Here is a 25,869-nt window from a genome sequence, read left to right on the forward strand (position 1 = left end):
ATAATATTCCACTGTGTCTGGTGATCATCTGACTTCACATTCATTTCCTTCAGAATTGTGTATCTCATTCTCCTTTTTGTCTGTGTATTTAATATATTTAATGAAATCACAGGGAGATAGGATTAACCTTATAGTAAAGAAGGCATGTGCAAATATTCAGTTTCTCTTGGATTTAAGTGAACAAGTTTCTTAACCTTTTAGTCTTCCAGATTTTTCTCTACGACTGAAAATTTACAGATTGTTATAGACAAGTATTGATCCCTGGAGATGGGAGGACTCAGGGAGGAGGGGAGTAAAAGGGGGTTTCCACACAAGGGAATTTCCTATAAGTGGAAATCACAGGTCTGGACAAAATAAATAAACAAATGAAGTTGCTTTGTCAGTTGGTGCAACTTTATATAAAAGTTCCTTTATATATCATTCCTTTCTATAAAAAATGCTTCCTAAGCATCTCTTATTTACAATTTTTCTATAATCAATAAGAAATATATATATATGAATATGATATAGGTCATATTTTCAAGAAGCTTACACTTCAACTATTTCAATTTTTAAAAGCTTATTTATTTTAAATGTTAATGCTAAATAAGAAAAAAAAAACAAAAGAGAAAAAAGAAAACAACCAAAACATTGTCATATGCCCAGTAGAACATCAGGGAAGATTCAAAATATATGATAACAAATTTCCATTTCAAGAAAACATGCATAATAAAAGAAGACATATTCACGACATCTTTTCTTTGCTTTTTTGTAGGTTATTCTTTTGTTCTCTGCTGTGTACTTTTTACTTTACTTTTTTTCCCATACTTACCGTTTATATCTCCCAAATAGGCTACATTGAATGTAATTTAATTAAATGGAATATTTATGCATATACCTGCACACACACAGAGAGACACATATACATACATAAATACATAGGTATATGCACATATATATACATTTATCTAAAATAATATTAATATGACTGACCTATAATATAGATTCCTCTCTTGGTTAAATCTTTTTTAAGTTTGACTTTGTCACTCTACTTTTTTTCTATTTCAGTTTTGTAAAATTTCTTATTCAATTTATCATTAGGTATATATTACACACTTACTATGTGCCATACATTGTCCTAGTACTAAGCACTGGGGATATTAAGAAAAATTAACAACAGTCCCTGCCCTGAAGGATCTTACAATCTTATGGGGGAGAAAACATAACATAGGCACATAGTATATGGAGAGTAGCTGTTGAGGGGAAAGCACTTGTACAGGGAGGACCAGAAGGGCCTCCTGGAAAAAAAATAAGTGGTTGAACTGAATTTTAAGGAAACCAAGGCTTATAAGAAGTAGACTTACGGAGCAGTATAGTCAAGTTACTTATCACCTGCATTCCTCTATTACCTCCCTATAACTCTTAGTTTCAAAGGAATTAAATAGTGAAAGAACATTCTCTATGTGGAGTTTTCCATGCTAATAATCACAGGTCCACCCCCAAAACTAAATAGTGCAATGTGTAAAGCATTATGTGCCATATAAGGAGAGAAGAGACATCAATCTCTGTATAAAATGGCTTATATTTCAGAAAGAAATGACAAAACATATGGCGTAAGATGCATTCCAGAAGTAAAATTTCTTTGCCAATATTGTAAATAAAATTTCTAGAGAAAAATAAATATTTCATCTTTAAACCATTTCTAAAAGAAATTATTTTAGAAAATAGCTGTAAAATATTATTGAATATTTGTGTTTTTTCCTTCTAGCATTCCCAATTGCATTTCTAAGGAAGGCTACTTTTTAATAAGATAAAGACTCTGTTTAGAAGAATGATGAAAAATTTTTTGGTACAGTTCCAGATTTTATTAACTTGATTTCTCTCTGTAGTCATTGGCAAAAGTCAACTTTATGTAGGACCAAAGTAGTGCCTTCTTTATTCTTACCTATCTTTAGGACTAAATTTCTTGTCTTATTCCCTTTGTTCAAAGAAGCTTTATGTTAAAGAAGAAAAGTCATATCAAATTAAAGTGACTTTACTAAACTGGTTTTTATCCATTTTATGTTGGTGACATGTTTTGGATGCAAAATCCATAAGAGACTTTTCTTCTTCATCCTTTGGATTAATGTGGAAATAGGCATACAAAGAATTCCACAAAAGACTGAAAGTTGGTCAAATTCCTGTGGCATTACTGTTCTCTTGAATTTTTAATTGCAGCAGGATGTAGTTATAAAGGTCATTTCTGACATTTGCTATCAGAAGTACGATTTTTCTCATGAATGAGTAAAATTAATTTATTGAGCATCTTTTATATGTATTGCTTTTAACTAGGGATTGAGTATAAAATGAATATTTCTTGATTTTTTAAGAATTAATACTACTTGTAAGAAGACAATTCTAAGAAATATTGTATGAAAAAATGTTTTTAACTTGTCATGCATATAAATTAACTTATTGGTATTTTTGAAAATTTTTATGATTATAGAATAATATTAGTATTTAAATCAATTCATGAGTTTAATAACAATGAGATAGGTAGTACAAGTATTAGATTCATTTTACAGATATGGAAACTGAGACTCAGAGAATTTTAAGTAAGCTGAACAGATTCAGTGAATACTGTCAAATAGCTAATGTCAAAGGTAAATCTGAACCCAGATCTCCTGACTCCTAGGCTATTGTTCATTCCACTATACCCTACTGTTTAGGAAGAGCAATAACTCATGAAAATAATCAACCTTTTGATTTCTCTACATATATTAACAGAAAACACGTAGACATATAGTACTGCTCTTGGAAAGAAAAAATTATCATGTTTCAGGATACTTATGTGATAGGAATTAAGTATTATACTTAACCTTTTGACTAACTTTCACTTGTTGATGTTCCAGAGACTTTGCTTATTCTGAAGCCTCTGGTGGACGACCCAGTGCTACCAAAGTTATGGTGGTTGTGACAGATGGTGAATCTCATGATGGCTCTATGTTGAAAAAAGTTATTGATCAATGCAATGATGACAACATACTTAGATTTGGCATAGCAGTAAGTAACTTTAAAAATGTCCTTTTCAACTCTGAAAATTTTTGACCTTCCTTTAACACTGAACATTATAGTTGATTTTTAAATTCTTTTAGAAAAAAACACTGGTATTTCAACATTACTTATTCACAGGATTAGCAAAGTTTTTTCAAAAGTCTATTCCAATAACATTGAATAAACATTAAAACCTCCATTGTCGTTCCCATTTACCATTTTTTTTCAGCATCAATGTGTAGGATTATTCCTTTTTTTACATTCTTTTTAAAGAAATATTCCTTAGTTGGGACTGATCCAACCATTCTGAAGATCATCTTGGAACTATGCCCAAAGAGCTATAAATCGTACATATCTGTTGATTCAGCATTGCCACTGCTAAATCTGTATCCTAAAAGACATTTTTAAAAAGGAAAAAGACCTGTTTGTCCCACAATGTTTATAGTAGTTTTTTTATGGTTGTTAAGAATTGGAAATTAAGAGGATGCCCCTCATTTGAGAAATGGCTAAACAAGCTGCAAAATCTGTTGTGATAGAATATTATTGTTCTATGACAAACATGATGGTTTTAGAAAAATCTGAAAAGACTTACATGAACTGATGCAAAGTGAAGTGAATAGAACCTGGAGAGCATTGTGCACAATGATAGCAGTATTGTACAACAAAGAATTATGAATGATTTACAGTGATCTAAAACAATCCCAAAGGACTCATGATGACAAATGCCATCTGCCTTCAGAGAAAAATCTGACATTGTCTGAATACAGACTAAAAGATGCAGTCTTGTGATCTTTCTCTTCCCCTTCCCTCTGCTGTTTCTCTCACATTCTTCTTTTTTTTAATTTGAGTCTTTTGGTAAAAAGTGACTAAAATGGAAATGTTTTAAATGATTGCACACATATAACCTATATTGAATGGCTTACTATCTCAGGGAGGGGGAGATAGAATTTGAAACAAAACTTTTGTATATGTTATAATGTTATTTTAACATGTAATTGTGGAAAATAAAATATTATATTTAAAACTGTTAAGTTTTAAACTTAAAAAAGACTGCTATAGGCACTCATAAAGTTCCTTTGCAAGTTGGTTATTTAAAGCTCAGAAAAAATATATATATATATATGATGTTAGAAAAAATGTTCGTATAGGAAAGTATATTTTCAGGCTGGATCACAAAATCCTAGTTAAACCATACTATAATGAAATTAAGCAAACCAATTATATCTTTTAATATTGCCCTATGGGAATATGTGTTTGGGCTTCCTTTGTTGTTCTCTTTTGTAATAAATAGCCGAGCTCCAGTAGGGCATGAAGGAGACTGCCTAAACTTTGCAGGGTGAATACAAGACTTTGACAAGGAAGGGGCTTGATTAGGGCTATAGCAATTAGAAATGGATATAAGCTCAAGTCATTTTTAAGTCAGATATTTGAAATAGGGGATTACCTGAATATTCAAGCAATCTATCAGTATAATTGTAAAATTAAGGCATTGATAGTCATTTTTTAGTTGTCAAATTCTTCATAACCCTATTTGGGGTTTTCTTGGCACAGATACTGGAATGGTTTGTCATTTCCATCTCCAGCTCATTTTACAGATGAGGACACTGAGGTAAACTGTGTTAAATGACTTGCCTAGGGTCACACAAATAATTGTGTGAAGCCAGATTTGAACTTCCAAAGAGTCTTCCTTATTCCAAGTCTGCCACTCTATTCACTGCATTATCTAACTACCTAGTAATTGTAAGGTAGTTAAATTCGAAATAATCAAGTATGTAGAACACTAAAAAATTTAGCATTCTGGAAAAGCATGTTGGAGAAAGTAGTTGTTCATCCAAGTCCTGAGGGCAGATAGGATTCTATGAGGCAGAAAGAAAAGGAGATGGTACATTATAGCCATGGGAGACAGCTATTTCAAAGGTATGATAGTGGGAGACAGAGAGCCATGTGTTTATATTGCTTATAAACCATTTTAAAAGAGTTTGGAGTAAGGGAAAAGAGGACAGGATACTCTTGGCTTTGTTTTTGTTTATGTACATGTGATTATGGAAGATCAATACCAAGTTAAGTCTAATTTTTTCATTTCATTCAGTATCATATGCTTTATCTTTTTACCTTAGTTTTGTCTTATGTTTTCATATTTGATGATTACTTAAGTGCTTTGAATATCTTAATGTCCATTTTGGTAAAGGATCATGAGACTTAGTAAGCATCTATTTATTTGATTTAATATAGTATACAAGTAAATGGTCTTCTCTTTACCTTATTTTTCAGATTTGCAAAGTGGGGGGAGTAATGATTCTTGCCCTTCATTTACTGTCTTGAGAACTAATATATATAAAGTGCTTCAAGCCTTTCAAATAAAGAAGTAGTCATGGTTACTTAATAAGCAGAAAATTGCTCTATCCATTCTGTAGTTTGAGACTCAAGAGCTCTCTCTTTTAATGTTGCAAGTATAGATGGTAAAAAACAAAGAGCAGATCATTTATCTACCAAAGTTCCTTGATAATATATCTCTGTTCTTCCCAAGTTTTGTTACTGTCAGGGAGGTAGAGGTGGTGAGGACCTAGACATATGGTTTGATTCACTTGTCTACTGAGTAATGTCAAAAAGTTTGTAGAGGAAATTTGGAATTCATAGATCACAACTTCCTGTTTTTCCCTCAAATTTTTATCTAGGTCCTTGGATACTTAAATAGAAATGCACTTGACACAAAAAATTTGATAAAAGAAATCAAAGCAATTGCTAGTACTCCAACAGAGAGATATTTTTTTAATGTTTCTGATGAAGATGCGCTCTTGGAAAAGGCTGGGACATTGGGCGAGCGTATTTTCAGCATTGAAGGTATGGTGATGCTTCCAAATATCCTATCAGTACAATTTCAAGGTTAAACATATTCATTCTGTTAACATTTCAGGCAGAGAAGACATTCAGATCAGTAGAAATTAGAGTACTTCTTTTCAATAGTTATTTTTGGGCCCCTAGAAAGTACATAGGGAGGGCAAATGAAATCTGTTTAATTTTGTATAGTTAGCTCTTAATTTCATATTTGTCCAAGGCAAATTCCAAATTATTGAGTTTAGATTTTTTTCAGTTGTGTTCAATGCCTTGTGATCTCATGTGAGATGATGGGGTTTTTTTTCCCCCAAACATACTAGAGTGGTTTGCCGTTTCCTTCTCCAGCTCATTTTTACAGATGAGAAAACTGGGCCAAACATGGTTAAGTAATTTGTAAAGGGTATGAAAACAGATTTAAATCCAGATCTTCCTAACTCTTTATTCAACCAACTAGTTTCTAAATTCTAAATACTAGAGTATCAATGAAAATAATAATAGCTGATATTTATCTAGTACAATGTATTTTATACATAATCTCTCACCTGATTCAACACCCTTTCCCCCCCAAAAAAAAAAGTCCAATAAAAATCAAACCCTGTTAGGTAGGTGCTATTATTATTTCTACTTTAAACAAGATACTCATTTGTCTAGGGTCATACAGCTAACCTGACTCCCAGTCCACCTCTCTAACCAATAAGCTACCTAGCTTTCTTTAAAAACTTACTTCTCTCTATCTCCCAAAACATTTCTTTCCTTTACCTCAAACTGATGTGTGATGTTAATATTTACTAAGCCAGTATGAAGTCTCTTGAAATGATGGAGGTGACAATTAAAAGATAAATTCCAAAGATACAGAGAAGTAATTTAGGAATTATTTGCATTGGTGGGTTTTCTGGGGTACTGCCCTTTACCATCTACCATAAATTTACAAGATTAAGAATTAATTAGACTTATACTATATAAATTGCTGCTTATTCCAGAACAGTACATTTTATTATGGAGTTTGACATATTTTAGATAAGATGTACAAAGGATTATGATTAAGTATAAAACAATGACAAATTATTTTAGAATAGGACTCAAAAGATTTAAATTTTGCAAAGTCTACTTTCTCATCTCTATAAAAATCTTTATAAGACTGATCATCAGTAGTAGATATATTTAATGAAAATATGAGAAGAGAATAGGCAGGTTTCCACAAATGGTTTCTTATAGCAGACCACATCCTTAACACCACACAATTGCCTAAATGATGGAAACTATATAAAATTCTTGTTTTTGTTCATTGATTATAACAAAGCATTTGACTTAGTAAGACATAATACATAATATTGTTTAAGGCTGTCCTCTAATTAGAGATTTAGAGATATTTCCCATGTATATATTAAGATCATACAAGATTCCTTAGTACTACAAACTACAGAGGTAGCTTCATGCAGTGATTTTTTGATTATCATTAATTGAGATATACAACAGTGAAGTGTATACTCTTCAAAGAAGTTCATTTTTGTCTCAGGAAGAGTCCTGAGTAAAATTAGAGGAAAAGGGAATACCTTTTAAGTTGTGAATTCTTTCAGAAGTTATGCTGATTGTATCAAGTCCCAGAATGCTATACAACTTCCTTAACAAGCTCAAAAACAACTTACAAGAGTTGGGTAACAGTCTACATAGGGAAAACTTAATGGGTAAAGAATGATTTTTATCCAGATTATAGGTACAGGTAGATAGTCATTTCATTAAGTCTATCAGAACATAGATCTTATTTCCAAGCTTTGTAGATTGACAACAAACTGGACCCAGAATTAAATGTCTATCAGAACATTCATCTCAGACAGTAAACTGAGCCGAGAATTGAAGAAGCTGAGTAACTTTTAAAGTATGACTTCACATTTTCAGTGATCCCAACTTGTTCCCTAAAACAGACATCTATATTTTAAACACTAGAATTCTTTTCTTCCCGGGTTATTTATACCTTCTGAATCCAATTCTCCCTATGCAACAAGAGAACTGTTCAGTTCTGCAAACATATATTGTATCTAGGATATACTGCAACATATCCAACATATAAAGGACTGCTTGCCATCTAGGGGAGGGGGCGGAGGGAGGGAGGGAGGGAAAAAAAATCAGAACAGAAACGAGTGTCAATATAAAGTAATTATTAAATAAAAATTAAATTAAAAAAAAACACTAGAATTCTTTCAGTGATGGTATGTGAACAAGAATTTTACTGAATACGAATTCTAATGCGGAATTTTCTAAAGAATCTAAATTGTAGCAATTGTAATTGTAAAGATTAATGAAGAAATATATAATAGATATAATTAGAATACAACAGTAATGACTTTTGTACAAGAAATGGTCTAAATTTAAATGTTGTGATAAGAAGAGGTGGACATAAAAACAGATAAACTTATCTTTGTGAATTCAGATCTGAGTTCAGATATTTACTGGCTGTGTGACCCTGGCCAAATCACTTACCTCCACTTGCCTCAGTTTTCTCCTCTGTAGAATGAGCTGGAGAAGGAAATAGCAAACTACTCCAGCATCTTTGGCCAAGAAAACCTCAACAGGATCATGAAGTCAAACACAACTGAAAAATGACTATACAAACTATAATATAACTGAAAATTTGGATCTTTCCTACTCACGTCTTGAAGTAATAAATGACAATAATCATGACTTTGCTTTTCATCATTGTTTATCTTTCTTGAGTTGCCCTCAAAACCACTAAAAGCCCCATTTTAGACCCAAAAAATTTAGCAAAGCTAAATCAGCACTCATAAATCTTCAGTAATTCAAAGATCTTTTTTTCTTGTATTTTAATGGGAATTTCAGTTATCATACTAATTCAAAAATCTAGAAATTTCTCATATTTTTGGTGAATATGAAACTTAAGCAAAATAATATGACTTAATGAAAAGGGAAGAGTTAAATCTTGGAGACAGGAAGCCTTGGGTTCAAGCTGACACAAATTTGCTGTGTGATCATGGGTTCTCTCAGTGCAGGCAACAAACTAATTTGCACTGGTGGAAGGAATTTTCACTTCTTAAGAAGTTCTTTACCTTGATGAAATGACTCGTTCTCTTCCCTCTCCCACTATAAATTGTGTTCCAAATTGATGACATAAATATCATTTACAAAAACTTAATTTCTCAGGTACTGTTCAAGGAGGTGATAACTTTCAGATGGAAATGTCACAAGTTGGTTTCAGTGCAGATTACTCTCCTGAAAATGTAAGTATATTAGAAGACCTCTGTCTCAGACTTCTGGTTGTATTATTTGTTTTGTTTAAAATTTTGTAGTCAATTTTATCATTTTGATCATGGATGCACCAATCTATAATAAAGGATGTTTTAGATTTCTACATCATGCCTACTCAACTTATTCATGGGGATTTTATATTTGCAGAATTCTGTATTCCTGGAGAATGTTGGAACAAAACCTTGGTGAATGGAGGGAGTTTCTATTAGGGAATAACTCGTTACTGTGAACTTATGTAATAGGTTTGGCTGCTCCATAAAACTTGATCATGTATTTTAAAAGTTTCATGTAACTTGGCTTGCCTTTAACAAGAATGTTTAGGCTTGTTGATTCTGTAACTATAACCATTTGTTTTATGTTAAACATTTTCTGTTGAATTAAGACATAGTTTAGCTTAATGATTCATCTAATCTGTGTTTCAAAAATGAAATTTATTAATAATCTTCATTTTTAATTATTTTAAGGGTGCTCTGACACTGGGTGCAGTTGGGGCATATGCCTGGAGTGGAACAATTGTGCAACAGATATCCGATGGATATTCCATCTATTCTAGACAAGCATTTGAAAAAGTTCTGCAAGATAGAAATCACAGTTCATATTTAGGTAAGATATAGCATTATTTAGCTCCAGAACATCTGAGTTTCATGAAATTGTCTTCTTGTTACCTTTTTTTTTTTTTTTTTTTTTTTTTTTTTTTGCTGAGGCAATTGGGATTAAGTGACTTGCCCAGGGTCACACAGCTAGGAAGTGTTAAGTGTCTAAGGGCAGATTTGAACTCTGTTCCTCCTGACTTCAGGGCTGATGCTTTATCCATTATGCCACCAAGCTGCTCCTCTTGTTACTCTTTACCTAGCGATTTGACCTGCTAATTGTTCCACCATTTTGACTTGCTCTTCCCTGAAACTTTTCCTAAATTAACTCATTGCCCTACAAGTTTCTAATTATGTGTCACCTTTACTTTTGAATCACTTTACTTTGTTGATATTTATCAGTTTGGCATTATATATTAGATTATAAACAATTTGAGAGAATAGGGTATAATGGTGGGGAGGATGTTAAAATTTTTGGAAACCTAGTGAGGAAACTCCCTCTACAAATTCTGATCAACAACTATTCTGCAACTTAGAATGTCAAATATTTGCTTAGTGTACCAAGAGAGGTTAATTAACTTGCTCACATCACTCACAGGAGTGCACTATAGTCTGCTCCAACTTGTTTGGGATCAAATGATTCAGTTTTCATTGTGAGGATTTACACTTCAGAAAGTCACAACAAGTCAGGACATAATTATTTTTTGTTGATTATCTGGATTTACAAAAGTGTTAATAATGAAGATTAAACTTAAAATATATTACATAATCCCCAGTCCAGTTGTTAAACATTTAACAGCAGATCCCTGCATTGTTCATAAACCTTTCTGGAGCTTAGGAGGAGTGCAGTAAAAGGCTTTTAGAATGAAATCATCACCAAATTAGAGACTTAATGACTGTAGGCTAGATAATAATTAACAATAATAATTATAATGAACATCTTTAAAGTTCACAAAGTTATTTATATTCATTCATTTGAACTTCACAACACCTTTGTTAAACACAATCAGTCTATATAAGAAACTATGTAAATCTAGGTCTTCTAGTCTTTCAGGCTGTACCTCCCTATAAGATAATGAAATATTGTCTTGTTGTTATTCAGTTATTTTCAGTCATGTTTAGCTCTTCATGAACCTATTTTGGGGTGCAGTTTTTGGGCAGAGATACTTTAGTGGTTTGCTGTTTCTTTCTCTAGTTCATTTTATAGATGAGGTAACTGAGACAAATAAGGTTAAGTGACTTGCCCAGGGTCACATAGCTAGTTGAGTTGAACTTGGATCTTCCTGATTCCAGATTTAGTATTCAATCCATTGAATCACCTAGATGTCATAGAATATTGTTATGGAATCCTAAAATTTTAAGATGCTGCTAGAATATCAGGGTCATAAGTGTATTGTTACTTATTGCCTCCTTAAATGGAAGAAATCATCTCTGGCAATGATTAAAGTGGATAATAGTCTTGTACTATCATGAAGTTCTTGGATTTTTTTGCACCCATAATATTCATATTAGAGGATTTGAGGTGGATGGACCCATTCCTTCCTTTTAACGTTTATTTTGTATTCATATATGACCTATCTTTTTCTGTGGTCTCAGCCAGAACTTCCTAAATTAAGTGCAGAAAGACTTCTAGTCAATTCCATCTTCCTAACCAACCTGCTCCATTAGTATCTACTGAGTGAGAATGTTCTTAGTATTATGAGTGCAGAAAAATCTTGGCAGCCTTCTTTGGCAACATCCCACTACCTTGTAGAAATAGCCTTATGATCAGATGATGAGTCCCCACAAATTCATTAGAGCTACCTTTTCTTGATTGTCATATAGCAAGAATTTAACTGCACAAGACTCTTTATTTAGATAAAGTTTCATATAATCCGTTTACATGTGTCCTTTGGGATTATGTCCTTTATAATTATAAAAATTTTAATATTTTTCTTTTAAAAATTATTTGATGGTTTTCTTCTTATTGTAAATGTTCATTGTGAACAAATCCTTAGACTTCTAATAATCTATTGTTTAATACAAATTGCCCTTAAGAAATTAGTCATGATTTTAGATACTTAAAATATTCCTCCTATCTAGATCATTTCCCTGGTCTTAACAAAATCTTGTTTGCCCAGAAGAATTTATCTTCTATTTTTCTTTAGTTTTCCTTACTATGTATATCAGAATCATTTCATAGGCATATAGACCTAGAGCTGAAGAGGTATGGGAGGGCAGATTACCTCAGGGATCATCTAGTTGAACTGCTTCATTTTTTAGATAAAGAAATAGGAATTGGGAGGTTATGGGACTGCCCACATATAGTAAGTGCCAGAAGTGGGATCTGAATCCAAGTTCTCTGACTTGAGAGACAGTGTATTTTTCCACTATATTATACCATTTTCTGGTTCCTCACTTTTTTTGAAATGCCATTTAAAGTGTAGCTACTTTTATAAATATTTTCCTGTTTGATCTCTAATGTTTATTCATCTCTCCTTTGGGAAAGGATTTAATCAGATTCTTTATATCACTCTGTAAATGGGGGTTGTATACTATTTGTTTCTTTTTCAAACATGTGACACAATTCTAAGCATCTTTAACTGTGTGTTGTAAAATCATAAATGTTTGATCATGTGGGAATTCAGTTCAAAGGGCCAGTTGGGGGAATTCCATCATGTTCATTTCACTGAAAAACTATGGAAATCTCTAGTAGATACTAGATTGTAATCTAATGGAGGAGTTCCTTATTTTCTAACACAATGAATTCCTAACATCATCTGTCTGTGTGGATAGCATTCTAGGTAGATGAATTCTATGTATTACTACTTCCCCTGCTCCTTGCCACAGCAACTTTTTCTAATATCTTGTTGTTTTGGGGGAAGTCATCTTAAGTCTAGTCTGACCTCAGGGATTTTTGTTTCAGGTTGTTAAACTGGAAGAAATTTTCAGAAGTCATTAATGGTTACTTTTGTTTTAAAACCATTTGTGTGCCAATGATAATGCATCCATTATGCAAACAAGACATATTAATGAACTTTTTAAAGGAACATATTAAGCTTATTAGTGCACGGGAAGGAAAGAACATATTTTTCAACTAATAAAAATAACATGAGAGGATGGAGATTATCAGGAAAGGAACCAGTTTTTGCCAAGATTAGAGACATGGAATTTTATAGTGATGAGAGAAAATTCTCCAGATTTGCGGGTAGCATACTGAAAAGTTAGAATCAGATCAGTATAATCTGAATCTGCATCACTGGGCTATTAACCATAGAAGAGTCCTCCCTGGGAAGTTCTTCCAGTCACATAAAAAAATGAATTTCAGGTTACCTAGAAAGAATAAAAGCATCCTTTCCATCTTCAATAAAGCCAAGACTCCTGGTGTTCATGTGCTATAACTAAATATTGTTCAGTTCTGATAAATGTATCAAAATGCATGCAATTCTTAAAGGATTGAGCAAGACTTGATGCCTAATGGTTTGCTTTGTCACTGTCTCAGCATGCGTTATCTGATTAAAATATTTTGCAATCAACAAATACATCTACTTACTATTTCTAACTAGCTATCATTTACATTTTTTAATGTTTGCTAAGTGCTTTGCAATATCATTTTAATGGAGAGATAGGTGGTATCATTATCCTTATATAACAGATTAGGAAATCAAAGTAGACAGGGGTTAAGTGTCTTGCCTAGCCGAGACCAAAAAGCTGTTTGATGTCTGAGGCTAGGTTTGAATACCAGTCTTACTGATTCCAGATTCATCACTATCCACTGCACAATCTCCTTATAGGTTCCTATATCTTAGATGCTGTGCTATCTACTAGAGATACAAAAATGCTTTGATATAATGTGCAATCTAATGTGCAAAACAACATGTACACATATAAGTAAATATATAATAAAATCATGTTGATATTATTAACAGTAATAACAATGTTAATATTGTAATAATTAATATTAATAACATGAATAAGTAACATAGTGACGTTAATAGTAATGAAATTAATATTATTACATTATTCATCTTATGAACAGATAATATTAATATAGATAAAACAAAATATAAATCTAATTATAGGATCTTATATTTAGAACTGGAAAGGATCTCAGAGGTCTGTCCTTTGGTCCAATGCCTCATTTATTGCTGGATTGACTATTTGCCCTGTGTCTTTTTCTTGCCTAGGATATTCTGTTGCAGTTATTTCTACTGGTAATAGTGTCCATTTTGTTGCTGGTGCTCCCCGGGCAAATTATACTGGCCAAGTAGTGGTGTATAGTGTTAATGATGATGGTAATACTACAATCATTCAATCTCACAGAGGTGACCAGGTAAGCCCCATCATTTTGATTGGTAACATAAGTCTGTGGTGTTCTGGTTTCATAGGCTCATGCTTGCATACGAGGCATTTGACAGCAGCAGGCACATTACTAATGTCATAACTCTGGTTGAGGAAGGGTTTTGCCAGATCATGGGATTCATAGATTTCATACCTTCTTATAGGTCACTGATTCCACCCTCCTCATTTTCTGGGTTAAGACACTGAGACCCAGAGAGGTTAAGCAGGTTGGCCGCAGTGATGTAGCTAGAGAATGTCTGAGGTGAAGTTGGAAAACAGGGCTTCTTAACTATAAAGACAATTTAATAATCACTATTCAACACTGAATCTCAGGAGGTTAAGATTAAAAGAAGGAAGGGATGAAAGCATTTTTTGGAAAATATATGTCTTCCATAAGTATGAGGATGGGTTGTTTTTTTGTTGTTGTTGTTAAAACCCAGCTTAAAATATTTTACTTTTCTATATAGGGAATTATTCAAGTGTAAGCATTCATACTTCTAGCTAAGAATGGAAATACAGTATTTTAGGATACAGTAGAAAGAATGATCTATGATACCTTACAGACAAGGAATCACCTTTTCATCACTCTGGTACTTATGATCAGGGATATTGTACATACATAGCCAGAATTTAAAGGTGCTGGGATGAGGAGACATCTCAATCCATAGATAAGTAAAAGTAGTATATGAAAGTCAGAATCTTAATATCAATGTGTTCATTTCAGATTGGATCCTACTTTGGCAGTGTGGTGTGTTCAGTTGATGTAAATAGAGATGATATTACAGATGTGCTTTTGGTGGGTGCACCAATGTTCATGAATGACCTTAAGAAAGAGGAAGGGAAGGTCTACCTATTCACCATCACAAAGGTAAAGCCACAGAAAAAATAATTACATTTAACTCCATATAGCAATATTCAAAGAAAATGCATCTGTGCTGGGAAAAATCTTCAACTACTAAATGGTAATTGCTTTGCCTACTTATTCACTTAATGTATGTAGCTGTGACGATATAGTTTAAAAACTCTCACAACTTAGTTTAGCTCTTAGTTTTATGGATGGTGCCTAGATTAGTGCCATTTTCCTAATGGGGGGAGGGGATGGCAGAGATTGCTGCAGCAGCAATTTAAGAGTTGTTTTTCCTTAATTCTTGCTTTCCCATTATTATCATTTTGCAGTTAAGAATAGTTGCATCAGGCACTTTGGAAATTTTTATATTAACCCAGATGTATTTTGCATTAGTTTTTCAGGAAATTCCATTTCTTGGTGTAAGAGTTAGTTATATGTCCAGCTTTCAGGACTTCCAGTCATTCCACATAAAATTTGCTAGTGTGTGCTACATCCCTAAAAACCATGGGTGTTATATTCTGTGCCTGCATTCGCTGAATGAAAGCAGTGGACGGGTATTAAGTGTAGTCGAAGAAGAAGATAAAAATTGAGGGAAACAGATCCACTGATGATCTAGAAAATTAATTGGATATAGAAGGGAAAGTGAAGGAGGATGGAAAGAGAATCTGAGATCTGTTTAGTGAAGAATAACATTTATTTTTTTGTGAGTCCATGCCTATTTCACTGAATTGCAGACTCCTAGAGCTGGAAAAATAACTGATCAGATCATTCTTAAGTAGTTAAAATTAACAGAAGTGTTCATATTTTCACTAAAATTATTTATATAATATAAGGGACTGTTTACAGTCTGAAATAGTATAGTAAGTGAGCTGTAATGCTGCATCTACTTCTTAGAATCTTCACAAACATAGCAGAATTTCAGAAAGTAGAATTTCAAAAAAATCTATATTCTTGTTTGCAAATATGTCAGAGGAGAAAGTATCACTTAATACTTGACTAGAGGTCAATAATGAATTTGGGGCAAAGGGGAAGAAGATAGAGAATGGGGGAGAAAGAAATAATGAGGGAGAAAAAAGAGAGAGAACAAGGAAAGAGATTTTTTTTTCCTCTTTCTATGAAGTCTTTAAGCATTTTTTCCAGTCTTGTCACAAAATAAGAAGATAGTGTCTTTCATAAGATATTCCCCTCTCTGGGCAGTTTAATTCAACAAACAAATAAATGCCTATATTTATGAAAAGCCATAAGGTATAGTAATTAAAAAGTTAATCTTGGAGTCAGGGACAGCAAGGTACAAGTACTACTACTTCTGATATACACTACCTGTGAGTGTGTTTTTTAACTTCTCAGTGTTAACTAATTTGCCCAGAGACCCTCAGCTAATGAATTAAGTGTCTCAGACTGGACTTGAACTCAGGTCCTCCTGATTCCATGTTTGATACTCTATCCATTGAGCCTTATAGCTGCTCCTCAAGGCAGTTCTTTAGGAATATAAATCACAGAGAAAATGCTGAACTGCCTCTAGAGGACCATATGAGAAGTCTCTTTCTTCCACCTGTCCCTCTTCTCCTCCCAAAACTGTCTTTTCCACCCTACCCCTCATAAATGTACACACTGATGAAATCACAGTTTTGGAGCATTAAAGAAGAAAGTGCTAGGCATACAGCTTTGTAAAGATTAAATAAGAACCAGTTCTGTTTTTAAAGATAATACAATATATTAGGCAGAAATTGGCAACTTTATGATTCTCTATACATATCTGCCCTTAAAAAGTTTTATTGATAATTTTGGGGTTTTATACCATATTTATTTCTCCATATTTCCCCAATCCCATTGAAACCTCCCTTGCAATGAAGAGTAATAGGTACATTTAACCACCAACCCTACACATAATTATTATTATTTTATTAATTATTATTATTCATTATTCATTATTGGGCCAAACTAATGTAATAAAAATGACAATTCTGCCTAAACTAGTTTACACACACACACACTCTCACTCTCTCTCTCTCTCTCTCTCTCTTTCATTAACACATATGGGAGAATACATTAATTCCGCACTTGGCATCCCTCACTTTATTTTGCTACTAAAAAAAGATAAGGCTAATTATTGTTTGGGATCCAGATTTGCCATTTTAACTTATTTGAGTTCAGCTCCTTTTTGGTGTTGCTTTCAAGTATATGATTATAGCAATGATAAATATTAATCCTCCTTATTTTGCTTACTAAGCTCTTACATCACATCATACAAATCTTCCCATCTTTATTTTTGCTATGTTCCTCATATTCATTCTTTCTTATGATGAAATATTCTATTATAGCCATATGCCAAAATTTGTGCTATTTGCCTTTTTAAAATGAAGGTTAAATTAACAAGTTCTATTTATTTTAAATTCTTAAAAAATTTCAAGAATTCTTTACTAAGAGTTCATCCTATTTTCCTTAAGGATATTATACAAATTCTCATACAAATGTTTAAAGCACTTCATTCCACACTCTGACTCAAACCTACTTTTCTACCCTTATTAAGTATCCTTCCCCCCAAAACCACTACTTGGTCTATAATTTTCTCTGTGTGTTTTGGTTCTTCCTGGTTTAGGTATTAGGTATCATTTTGTGTCATAGAAGGAATTTGGCAGGATTCCTTTACCTTTTTTCCAAATAGTTTACATTGTATTGGAATAAATTGTTCTTTAAATGTTTTGTAGAATTCACCTGTGAATCCATCTGAGATTTTTTCTTAGAGAGTTCATTAGTGGCTTGTTCAATTTATTTTTCTAAAATGGGACTATTTAAGTAATTTATTTCTTCTGTTAATCTGAAAAACTTATATTTTTATACATATTTAACCATTTTGGTTAAATTGTCAGATTTGCTGCCATGCAATTGGACAAAATATCTCCTAATTATTGCTTTAATTTCTTTTTCATTAGTGTTGAGTTCACTCTTTTCATTTTTGATGCTGATGATTTGATTTTTTCTTTTTCTTTTTCTAATCAAATTAGCCAAAAGATTTGTCTATTTTGTTTTTTTCTTCATAAAACCAACTCTTAATTGTATTAATTTGTTTAATAATTTTCTTAGTTTAAATTTTATTAATCTCTCTTTTGAGTTTCAGAATTTCTAATTTGGTATTTAATTGGAGGTTTTTAATTGATTCTTTTTCTAGCTTTTTCAGTTGCATGCCCAATTTATTGATCTCCTCTTTCTCTATTTTATTCATATAGCTATTTAGAGGTATGAAATTTCCCCTAAAAACTGCTTTGGCTGCATTCCATAGGTTTTGGTGTATTTTCTCATTATTGTCATTTTGTTAGATGAAATTATGGGTTGTGTTTCTAGGAGTTGTTGTTTGACCGACTAATTTTTAAAAATTAGATTATTTAATTTCCAATTGGTTTTTAGTCTGTCTTTCCTGTCCCTTTATTGAATATAATTTTCATTGCATTATGGTCTGAAAAGAAAACATTTACTTTATCTGCCTTTCTACATTTGATGGTGAGATTCTTATACATGGTCATTTTTTTTGTGTAGATGCCATTTATTGCCAAGAAAAAATGTATATTCCTTTCTGTCCTTATTAAATTTTCTCTAGAGGTCTATCATGTCTATGTTTTCTAGGATTTTATTAATTACCCTAGTTTCTTTCTTGTTTATTTTGTGGTTAGATTTGTCTGATTCTGAGAGGAGAAGGTTGAGGTCCCCACTAGTGTAGTTTTGCTGTCTATTTCTTCCTGTAACTGGTTTATAGTCTTCTCTAGGAAATTGGCTGCTCTATCACTTAATTCATATACATTTAGTATTGGTACTCCTTCATTGTTTATGGTACCCTTTATCAAGTTGTACTGTCCTTCCTTATCTCTCTCTTAATTAGATCTATTTTTATTTTTGTTTTATCTGAGATCAGAATTGCTACCGCTGCTTTTTTTTTTTTTTTTTAACTTCAGCTGAAGCATAATAAATTCTGTTCCGGCCTTTTACCTTTATTCTCTATGTGCCTCTCTGTGTCAAATGTGTTTCTTGTAAACAACATATTGTAGGATTCTGTTTTTTAATCCACTCTACTATTCCCTTCTACTTTATGGGAAAGCTCATCCCATTCACATTCAGTTATGATTACCAGCTCTGTATTTCCCTCCAAACTATTTTCTCCACCATATGTACTTTTGTTTTCTCCACTGTGGCCATAGTAGTGTTTTTTTTTAACCCATCCCACTCACTATCTTATCTTCTATCACACCTTCTTCCCTTCTCTTACTTTTTTCCTAGTGTTTCTGCCCTCCCTTCTGTCCTATCCCTCCTTTTTCTTTCCTCTTTTTCCTGTTACTTCTGAACTGAATGATTAAGTTTTTCCCTCTTAGAGCGAAAATTGATGAGATCAAACTTCAGACAATGCTCATGTAATCTAATTTGTTCCATTACACCTCCCTTTTCCCTTTTTCCAGTACAGACTTTTTTCTATCCCTTAATGTCTTTTTCTTTGATATCATCACATCATTCACAACCATACACTCTGTCCATATGATGCCCTTCTCTGTTTGCCCCAGTTACAGAAAGTCTCAAGAGTTACAGCTATCATTTTTTTCATCTAGGGAGGTAAACAGTTTAGCCTTTAAATAACATATTTTCCCCCATTTACCTTTTTATGTTTTCCTTGAGTCCTGTGTTTGTAGATTAAAATTTCTGTTTAGTTCTGTTTTTTTTTCCCAATAGAAATGATTGAAAATCTCTTATTTCATTGAAGATCTACAATCTCTCCTGAAAGATGATGCTAAGTCTCACCAGGTAGTTAATTCTTGATTGCAACCCTAGGTTCTTTGCCTTCTAGAATATTGTATTCCAGGCCCTCCAATCCTTTATTGTTGAAACTGTCAGATCCTGGGTAGTTCTGAGTATTGTTCCTTGATATTTGAGTTGCTTTTGTCTGACAGCTTGCAGTATTTTTTTCCTTGAGATTGTAGTTTTGGAGTTTCACAGCAATGTTCCTTGGGGTTTTCCTTGTGGGATCTCTTTCCAAAGAAGGAAAATGGACTCTTTAGAAGAGTATTTTCCCCTCTGTTTCTAGAACACCAGGGAAGTTTTCCTTGATGATCTCTTGAAGAAAGCTACCCAGGCTCTTCTTTTGGTCATGGTCTTCAGGTAGGCCAATAATTTGTTTATTCTAGATCTATTTTCCAGGTCAGTTGTTTTTCCAACGAGGTATTTCACATTTTCTTCCATTTTTTCATTCTTTTTAGTTTGTTTGACTGATTCTTGCTATATCATAAACTCATTAGGTTCTATTTGCCCCATTCTAGTTTTTAATGTGTGATTTTCTTCAGTTAGCTTTTGAATCTCTTTTTTTCCATTTGGCTAATTCTACTTTTGAAGATATTGTTTTCTTCAGTGATTTTTTTTTTTTTTTGCATTTGGCCAGTTGTATTTTTTAAGGAATTGTTTTCTTCAGATAATTTTTTCCTTCCTTTTCCAAGTTATTGACTCTCTCTTGCATACCTCTCCTTTTTTCTCATTTTCTATTCTACCTCTTTTATTTGCCTTTTTAAAGTCTTTTATTAACACTTCCAAGAAGCCTCTTTGGGCTTGAGAACAATTCATATCACTCTTTGAAATTTCCTTTGTGGACATTTTGTCTTTGTTTGAGTTGGTATTTTGATCTTTCCTGTCACCATAGTTGCTTTCTATGATCAAGGTTCTTTTCTGTTTTTTGCTCATTTTCTTTCCTTTTCTTTTGGTATTTCCTGTTTTTCTTTTTCACTTTTATGGTCAAGCTCTGCTTTTGGGGTAAATTGAATGCTGACTCAAGTTTCCTTTGCAGCTCTGAGCTGTGGCTTTGAGCATGAGGATCCCTTGTTTTTGTAGAGGCTAGCTTTGCTGACTCTTTTTCAGAAACAGCTGGTTTCTCAAAGTTTGCCTTCTAAGCTGTGGCTGCCCCACTGATATGCTTCTCTATTGATCCCAGGACCAAAGATCTCAATTGCAGATTTGTTGTGATTAAGACCCTCTAAATGGTTTTCTCAGAGTCTGTCTGAGCTGAGTTGAACAACCTTTTTCACTCCAGTGAGATTGACTGTACCTTTTCAATTTTATGTCTTAGAATCTTCAACTTCCTTGAAGGTTTAGCTCTGGGTGCTTATGAGAAACATTTTTGGATTTCGTCTAATTATTAGTGTTCTTTTCTTCTACAAGCTATTTGTATTTTTTTTTTTTGTATTCACAAATAACACATGTTCTGGGGCTACTCTCCCAACTGCAACTTGAACTAACCCTTTGAGTCCTCAAGGAGTAGACATGTAGAGGTTAATGCCTGAGTAGTTGAGATCTTTTTAATACTATAGCTCATAAACCTTGACTAATTTTTTTTTCCTCCTTTGGTTAATATTTGATATCTTTTAGTCAGCTGGGCTTAATGAACTTTAGTTAAGTGTAAGTGTATTTATCAGGGAAGTTAGATGACATAGTGGATAGAGTGCCAGGCATGAAGTCAGGAAGACTCATCTTCCTGAATTCAAATCTAGCCTCAGATATTTATTAGTTGTATGATTCTGAGCAAGTCACTCATTTTCTCATCTATGAAATGTAGTTTCCTCATCTGTAAAGTGAGCTGAAAAAGGAAATTTCAGACCACCCAGTATTTTTTGCTAAGAAAACTTCAAGTGGGGTCACAGAGTCAGACATGACTGAAAAATTACTGAACAAGAGCAGAATTATATTTATTAAAGTAGAACATAACAAGAAAACTTGTTATAAAGCATACACCCCAAAATCTGTAACATTTTCTAAGCATCATATGTAAAGTCTAGAGGAAAACGAACTCAAACATAGGTAATATATTTGACAAATGTGGTTTGAGTAATCTCAAAGTCATTTTGTCCAGATTCCTAAAGATATCCTCTTAGGTATAGTGGAACTTTTCTAGCAGGATTTAAGCTGCTTTTTCTTAGATGTGTCTAGTTTGATCTTGGATCTTGAGGCAGATCATGCACCAACTATTCTGAGGATGCTGTAAGAACTAAGGAGTTAAAGGGAAATCCCCAATCCTCTGACCCTCTGAAGTTCATATGGTTTTCATGTGGTTGAGGTAGGGGAAGGAGGTGGTCATGGTCAGTGTTTTCCTACCATTACTCTTTCCCTTGTGATTCCTTTTTAGGAACTTGGCTGAAACTGCCCTGTCATGATTTTTACTTACTAAACTACTATATTTAAAAGTAGCAAACTCTATTGTAAACAAGCCCTATAAGATATAACGAAGTTTCTCAATCAATCTGAGCAGATATCCTATTGCATATAATTTTAATGCCTTTGATTGATTGATTTATTCAACAGAGATGCCTAGGCTCTGTTTTCACCTAGTTCACATTACTGATTGATTAGTATCATTTCCTGACAAAGGTATAGGGATGTAACATATTTTACATTTACATGTAAACATACATGTTTATGTTTAGTGGAAGAAGTAAATCATTTGACTGAATCAACATCATCTTTATACAGATGTGTAGTATCCTTATAATATTTGTAAAATCCTTAAATGCAAATAAAGATACTTTATTCCCTGTATCAATATAGTACCTAGCACAGTACCTTGTAAATAGTAGGTATTGAATTAGTTTTACTTGAATTTGAAATGTTTTGTCCTGAAATTAACAGAAGCTATAATTCAGAACAGAAAAAAAGTTTGGTTATAAAATTGAAGTGAAGGCAAAGAGTTTTTTCCCCTCACCGACTCTTGGATCAGAATAAGTTCTTCAAAATCTCTAAGCAGTCTTAAAAGCAAATAATTTGTATAATTTTAAGATTTTTGTCTTATAGAAGATTTTGTACAGGGTTACTCTCTATTCCCAAAAGAAATAATATGAGAGATGGATGTCATTTTCATAAATGTTCTCTGTCTAGGCTGTTGAAGAGAGGGGGAAATTAACTCACATGATCAATACCTTAACTTCCCCTACTTGTTATTTTCCAATTCTTTAAGTCATTACACTTAACTGCACTTAAGTTTTATTGCATAGTTCATTGGGCAACTAGGTGTTACAGTGGGTAGAACTGGGCTTGGACTCAGGAAGATTCATCTTCCTAACTGCATATCTGGCCTTAGACATTTAGTAGTTATATGTATGATTTGAGCAAGAACTTTGCCTCAGTTCTCTCATGTGTAAAATGAAAAGGAAATGGCAAAGCAAGATTTTTTTTCTAATATCTTGCTAAGAAAAAATCAAATAGGATCTTACATTATTGAAAATGACCAAACAATTACAAATATAGTTCAAGGAATAGAAGTGAACACAAACTCCTGTTGCCTATTGGCTCAGTACCTTGAAGCGGGATGCTGTGGAGGGCCTACCAAAGAGCCTGGACCTTACACAAGATGCATGTCAATTTGCTGAAAAAGCTGGACAATAGTTACCCTCATCTTGATGGTTTTTTTTTAAAGGACATGCAGTAACTTTCCAGTACCTGTAAATGTTCCATGCTAAGCTGTCTAATAAGCTAAAATAAAGATAATAAGGTTTAGTTATGAAGATAAAAATGAGTTGAATCTTTACTTGAAGAAAGTTCTGGTACTTTGACTATGTCTTTCCCACCAAAAGTTTAATGATGTTTTAAAATTTGATGTATTTGAACTTGCTTTGGGAATCATTACCAATAGTTTGACATTACATGGCAAACTGTTTTTTCCTCTCCTGGATAGGGAATTTTGAATCAACATCGATTCCTTGAAGGTCCTCTGGGTTTGGAAAATGCTCGGTTTGGCTCAGCAATTGCTGCTCTTTCAGACATTAATTTGGATGGTTTTAATGATGTTATTGTGGGCTCACCCCTTGAAAATGAGAACTCTGGAGCTGTTTACATTTACAATGGATATCAGAGGACTATACGAACTAAATACTCTCAGGTAAATCTTGTCATGATGACATCCATGTATATTTTAAAATATCAGTTAATGTTAAGATGCGCTTTGATTATTTAGTAGAAAACTCTTTTTCCTTTTCTCTCCTCTCTTTTTTCTTCCTTTCTTCTTTTATTTTTCCCTTTCTCCTTCCTTTCTTTCTTTCTTTTCATTCCTCCTTCCTGTCTTCTTTTTTCTTTCCTTATTTTTCTTTCTCTCTTTTTTTCTTTTCACATGTAACACATGTTCTGGGGCTACTTCTTATATACCCTATCTTCTTATGTACCCACTTGTTATTTTGAATAGCCCATGTAACAAATATGAATTATCAAACAGATGATTCAAACAGATACAACAGATGCTTATATTGGTATTGTTTCAATATATGTTTTATTCCGTATCTTGAGTCCATCATTTTTTTCTATCAAGAGGTGAGGAGAATGGAAGCTCTCTCATCTCAGTGACAATAACAACTGGTTTCCATGGAATGCAGATATAATAATAGCTAGTACTTAAATAGTATTTTAAGGTTTGCAAAACACTTTACAAATATTATTTTCTAATATCAAATATGCTCATTTCCAGAAAATTTTAGGGTCAGATCCTGCCTTTAGAAATCATCTCCAGTATTTTGGAAGAGCATTAGATGGCTATAAAGATCTGAATGGAGATTCAATAACTGACATATCCATTGGTGCCTTTGGACAAGTGGTTCAACTCTGGTGAGACAGTGAAAACTTTAGCTTTTCAGGGACTTTCCCCCTTTTCCCCTTTCCTTCATGTGAAAATAATTTCAACAAGCAGATAAAATATAAACTTCTTGAGGATGAGGACTATCTTATTTTTGTCTTTGTGTCTGTAATATAATATATGAGAGCTGACCTCGGAACTAGGACCACCTGGATTCAGATGATATCTCTGATATATACTATTTGTCTCTGAGCAAATGCCTAATTCTTTCAGTGCTCTATAAGATTGTAAAGTGCAGAGAAGGTACTGATCCATATTGGTAAAGGAAGTTATCTCACCAGATGATCCCTACACTAATGAAATCAGACACATAGTAGGCTCTTAATGAATGCTTAAGGACTACTTAATCATGCTAAGAAATATTGCGATAGATCTTTGGTTTCAGAAGTATGTGCAAGATAAAACAACATGGTGTAGGATAGACTTCACTTTTATGAGGAGGCAATCAGAAAATAGCAACTATGATATAAATGTCAGAGATTGTATTTTACTATTTCTCGGTAACTTAAAAAAAGGCTTGAGAAGTATAAGTCCTCTGCATTGAAGAGCTAATTATGTTGAATCACAAGTGTTAAAACTGGAGTATTATATAGAGCTTGATTTTAAGCAGTACTCCAAATAATTTCTGAGTGTTACGTTATCCTCCAATTCACTGAATGGAAGTTTCCTTATTAATTGTAATAGCTTACAATTATACAGCAATATATGGTTTATGAAGCCTTTAGTTGCTTAATGAACATACAGGTACCTGACTAGAGTCAAGAAAATGAGTTCAGATCATGCTTGGGTCTTACTGACTATGTGATCTAGTAAAAACCTCTCATCCTCAGTTTTCTTAACTCTTAAGATGAGAATAATCAAAATAGAACTTAACGGGACTGTTATGAGGATCAACCGGGGTAATCTTTGTAAAGCACTTTTTCCAAATTAAATGTGCTTTGTAAATGCTAGGTGTTTGATTATTATAAATAACCAATTGAAGTAGCTAGTGTAAGCACTGTTATCTTTAGTCTACAGTTGAAGAAATTGAACCTTTAGTGGTACGCAGAGTCACAGAGGTAATATCTGGCAGGGCCAGGAGTGGAAAGCAGATCCAATACTTTTTCCATTGTCCCATGCTAAGAAGTTTTACCTCAAGAGTATGGAAAATCTGAATGGTATGGGCAGATTTTATCTTCCAATGGAGTGATAGGAAATTCTTGTTTCCAGTTTTTATATACAAATGACTTTCATTTCAATTGGCTTGACCTCAAAACTGGCTTCTGCTGCAGTTGTGGAGCTGGAAGACAATAGAAAGAATTCAAGGGCCATATGATTCAGAAGCCAGAAATACATACTGGACTAGATTGTCCCTATAAGGCAAGTGA

At 33.1% G+C, this 25,869-nt stretch overlaps 1 protein-coding gene across 1 annotated transcript in view; it reads left to right on the forward strand.

The window, feature by feature from the left end:
• Positions 1 to 25,869, forward strand: part of ITGA2 (integrin subunit alpha 2) — a 142,274-nt gene that overhangs the window by 66,894 nt on the left and 49,511 nt on the right. Inside the window, exons 8-15 of the mRNA XM_051971141.1 lie at positions 2,871 to 3,021; positions 5,688 to 5,853; positions 9,004 to 9,080; positions 9,573 to 9,711; positions 13,865 to 14,010; positions 14,743 to 14,886; positions 23,555 to 23,758; positions 24,338 to 24,474. Of these exons, the coding sequence (XP_051827101.1) occupies positions 2,871 to 3,021; positions 5,688 to 5,853; positions 9,004 to 9,080; positions 9,573 to 9,711; positions 13,865 to 14,010; positions 14,743 to 14,886; positions 23,555 to 23,758; positions 24,338 to 24,474 (1,164 nt within the window). The remainder of the gene's footprint in view (positions 1 to 2,870; positions 3,022 to 5,687; positions 5,854 to 9,003; positions 9,081 to 9,572; positions 9,712 to 13,864; positions 14,011 to 14,742; positions 14,887 to 23,554; positions 23,759 to 24,337; positions 24,475 to 25,869) is intronic.

This window comes from Antechinus flavipes, chromosome 1 (assembly GCF_016432865.1).
Source record: "Antechinus flavipes isolate AdamAnt ecotype Samford, QLD, Australia chromosome 1, AdamAnt_v2, whole genome shotgun sequence".
Classification (NCBI taxonomy): Eukaryota; Metazoa; Chordata; class Mammalia; order Dasyuromorphia; family Dasyuridae; genus Antechinus; species Antechinus flavipes.